General features: G+C 39.8%; 1 protein-coding gene across 1 annotated transcript; it reads right to left on the reverse strand.

Annotated features, from left to right (window-relative positions):
• Positions 1 to 805: 805 nt before the first annotated feature.
• On the reverse strand, positions 806 to 3,302 carry LOC118453683 (putative C-type lectin domain family 20 member A). Its single transcript, XM_087841077.1, has 5 exons — positions 3,248 to 3,302; positions 2,780 to 3,139; positions 2,297 to 2,677; positions 1,188 to 1,267; positions 806 to 966 (listed from the first exon to the last, which is right to left on the reverse strand). The coding sequence occupies exons 1-5, from the start codon at positions 3,285 to 3,287 to the stop codon at positions 829 to 831; spliced, it is 999 nt and encodes a 332-aa protein (XP_087697203.1). The 5' UTR covers positions 3,288 to 3,302; the 3' UTR covers positions 806 to 828.
• Positions 3,303 to 3,505: the final 203 nt, after the last annotated feature.

Consider the following 3,505-nt stretch of genomic DNA (forward strand, 5'->3'; position numbering starts at 1 on the left):
GTCTGCTTGATGTTTATTCAGCTGTGTAAAAACTATAACTTTAATCTCAGCCAAACCGATTTACTCAGGAACAAATAAAATACTAAAAAAAAGCCAAACAATAACATTTTGAAGTTATCTAAGTGACTTATATATGTTTAACCTAAGTAGCGAAAGACGGTGGTGGGTTTGAAAACGATTTGCCAGAAGTCCGGTGCTCTCACGGCTCTAGTTAGCCTAGCCCCCGGCTAGCTATCGAGCTAGTGGGTAACAGACGTCTCCGAAAACGTCGGAGCGCTTTTGAAAATATGTGGTGTCTTGATAAACTGAGCAGATATTTGAGGTTTACACAGCTACATTCTCGCCTGAAAATATGTTAAACGTTTATTTTTTGACCCAGAAAGAATAATAAGAGTAATATTAAAACTAACTAGCTGCCGCCATTGTTGTAAACTGAGCTCGGCTGCGCTATGAATTCTGGGACAGAGCTTCTTCTTCTTCTTCGGGGTTTAACGGCAGCTGGCATCCTTGTACATGCAGTGCTGCCATCTTCTGTTTCAGTCCGTTATTACACTCTTAAATCCTACTACTTATTCCTGCGTCTTTTGTGATCTTACAAAGCTTCAAACGACGCGCTAGGCGTAAGGCTTCCACTTGGGCAGTCTCAGAATCTCATTTCTGCTCTTTGCAGATGATGTGGTTCCTTTTGGCTTCATTACGTGATGGCCTCCAGCTCGCACTTGAGTGGTTCACAGCCAGTTGTGAAGCGGTGGGAATGAGAATCAGCAACCTTACACTAGATAGTGCTCTGATAAATTTGTTAAGCTGTAAGCGGCAGTAAAGTTGGTTTTAAAATTCACAGCTCAGTTTTCTTCTTTTTTCCTTCTTAGTATTTTTCTCCTCTTTGTGGAAGACGGCTCCATCAGGCAGCTTTCTCCACTCCAGATTGACTCCATTCACTCCTTTTTCCTCCAGTTTGTCCTGCAGCTGGAACACAAACAGTAAACATTTTAAACCATCCAGGTGACTAAAAACACACAAAAAAGACAGCAAAGGTCCTGAAGACTGAAGGATTTATCAAAATTATCAGCTTGATTTCTGACATTATTTTATATCTCAGCATTTAGATAAGGCACAAAATCATATTGCATTATTACAGCGAAGTCCTAACAATATTTTTGTCACTTATAGAACTTGCAGAGACTTGCCTTTGTTAGGAGGTTTGCTTTGACAGCTCTGTCATTCAGATCCACAGACACATTCTCCACATTCAAGCTAATTTTTATTACTGAGAAAGAGAAGACAAAAGAAATCTTGACGAGTTTTCAGTTTTATTATTTTTGGGTCTCAAAATTTTTGTTGAAAAATAATTTTCATCATAGTTTTTAATCAATAACATTTTTTTCTGACAAAAAGAAAACATTACCAAAAAAAACCCAAATGCGCAAGGACAAAATTATAATGACACGTAAAGTTTGGAAGTGATCCAATCAGAAATAATCTGCAATAAGTTTCGAATGTCACGATCAGGCCGTGTGCAGGCAGGAATTGGACCCAAACGCAAACTGACAGGAAACAGGACTGAACTCTAAATACAGCTTTATTGCTGACAGAAGACTAACGGTGTGAACACACTGTAAGGCGAGACAAAATAATATAAAACTAAACTGGGAGATTCTAAAGGAGGAAACACACGGCGGGGCTCACAGTCATGAGGGAGGATGCGACACAGAACGGAGGGAGACGTGGACATAAATACACAGAAGGATAACGAGGGACATGGGAACACACAGGGGACACAGCTGACACTGATATTCATAACGAGACAGGGCAGGAGCAAACACAACATGACGCATACTGACGGGAGACTGTCAAAGTTAAACAGGAAGTACACAGAGGCGCTGAAAGGAGGGGAGGAGAGAACACGGGGAGAGCACAGACATAACGGGCTGGAATAAAACACAAGGAGGAGAAACGAGGCATGGGGACTCACAGTTCCCCTGCTCACAGTTTCTCAAAAAATATGATAAAATGCTAATGTTTGGAGGAAGAGAAGAGTAGACATATGGACACATTTTGCATCTCATGTAAAAAATAAGATTCTTTGTAAACCCTGTGAAGAAACTCTCAACAGTAAAAGCACAGCAAGCTTTTACACTTTATATGTTAGAGAACTAAAACAACTTTTGATTTAGTCTACTGTAATCTTATGATATTTACTCAGTTAAATCCAGACTACCAAAATAATATTGATGCCTAAATTATGACAAAAAATGACTAAATTATGACTTAAACTAAAAACTTAACACGTACGTACCTTTTTTCTGAACATTTTCCTTTCCAGGAGCTGGCAGGTTGTCAAAGCAGACAAATGGGATTTTTGTGAAATACTCAATGAACCTCCATTTTCCTGATCTCTGCAAATCTGCAACACCAAACAATGAGCGAAAAATGCTGGGAATGTTTCTGAAGTCATCCCAGTATCTGAATGAGGAGTTGCCACAATCTCTCTGGCGAATTTCAGGATGTGAAATGACACCTATCCACGCTCGATCCCCATTTGGCAGCAGCATTTGCAACTGACTGTCAGATATCGAATAACTGGCCATGTCTGTGAAGTTCTCCCTGCAGTACCTCAGAGCTCGGAACCAGTCCATGCTTTCATTTACAAGAACATATTGAGGACTCTGCGAAGTTCCTGCAATTAGAAATGGTAGAGGAACAGGTCATGTTGAATTTTCTGGGTAAATGAAAATGAATCAAAACAGTCTTTATTGGAAAAGACAATGCTTTTTCTCACCATTGTAACAGATGAATGGATGTTCCACTGAGCAGTTGGAATACCACTGTCCACTCACTGAAAGGCTTTGACAAAAATAGGAAACTAAGAAAGGTTCACTTTGAATTTGCTTTTTCCAGTTCCAGGAGTCATCATCATTCTGAGATGCAGAACGCCGTTGTAAATGAATGTAAACACCAATCCAGACCTCAGAGTTGTAACCCGCAGATGAAACTGTATCGATAAACTGGTTCATTTCTTCACTGTTTTCAATGCAGGCCAGGCCTACGTAGTTCTTTCTGCAGTAGCTCTGAGCCTCATACCAAGTAAAAGACTTATTAACAAAGTGGTACCGACGGCATTTGGAGAGGACGAGCCACCCTGTGAGGAAAATATGAATCATGAACATCTCTCAACATGTAAGCTGGCTGTATTACAACATATCAGAGCAATAAGGACTGGCAAAGGGAGACAAAAGAATTCACTGACCTGAGAGATACAAGACACCCAGCAGGATCTTCACAATCATCTTGCTGCTCTGTGGACTGGAAGAGGAAAGTCTGGCTATGTAACCAAAATGTAGGTAAATGTTTTTATCCTGTTTCTCTAGCAGTGATGTCAGTTTTCAGTTTGTCTATGCAAAATGTGTTACAGGAATTCCTTTATTGAAATATTTAATTAACCAAATCCATGGTCAACTAGGTTTGTTGAAAAATGTTCAAAGTTCAAATTTGAAGCTTAAAGTAA

The sequence above is a fragment of the Neolamprologus brichardi genome, chromosome 5, assembly GCF_056152115.1.
Source record: "Neolamprologus brichardi isolate AB-2024 chromosome 5, ASM5615211v1, whole genome shotgun sequence".
Lineage (NCBI taxonomy): Eukaryota > Metazoa > Chordata > Actinopteri > Cichliformes > Cichlidae > Neolamprologus > Neolamprologus brichardi.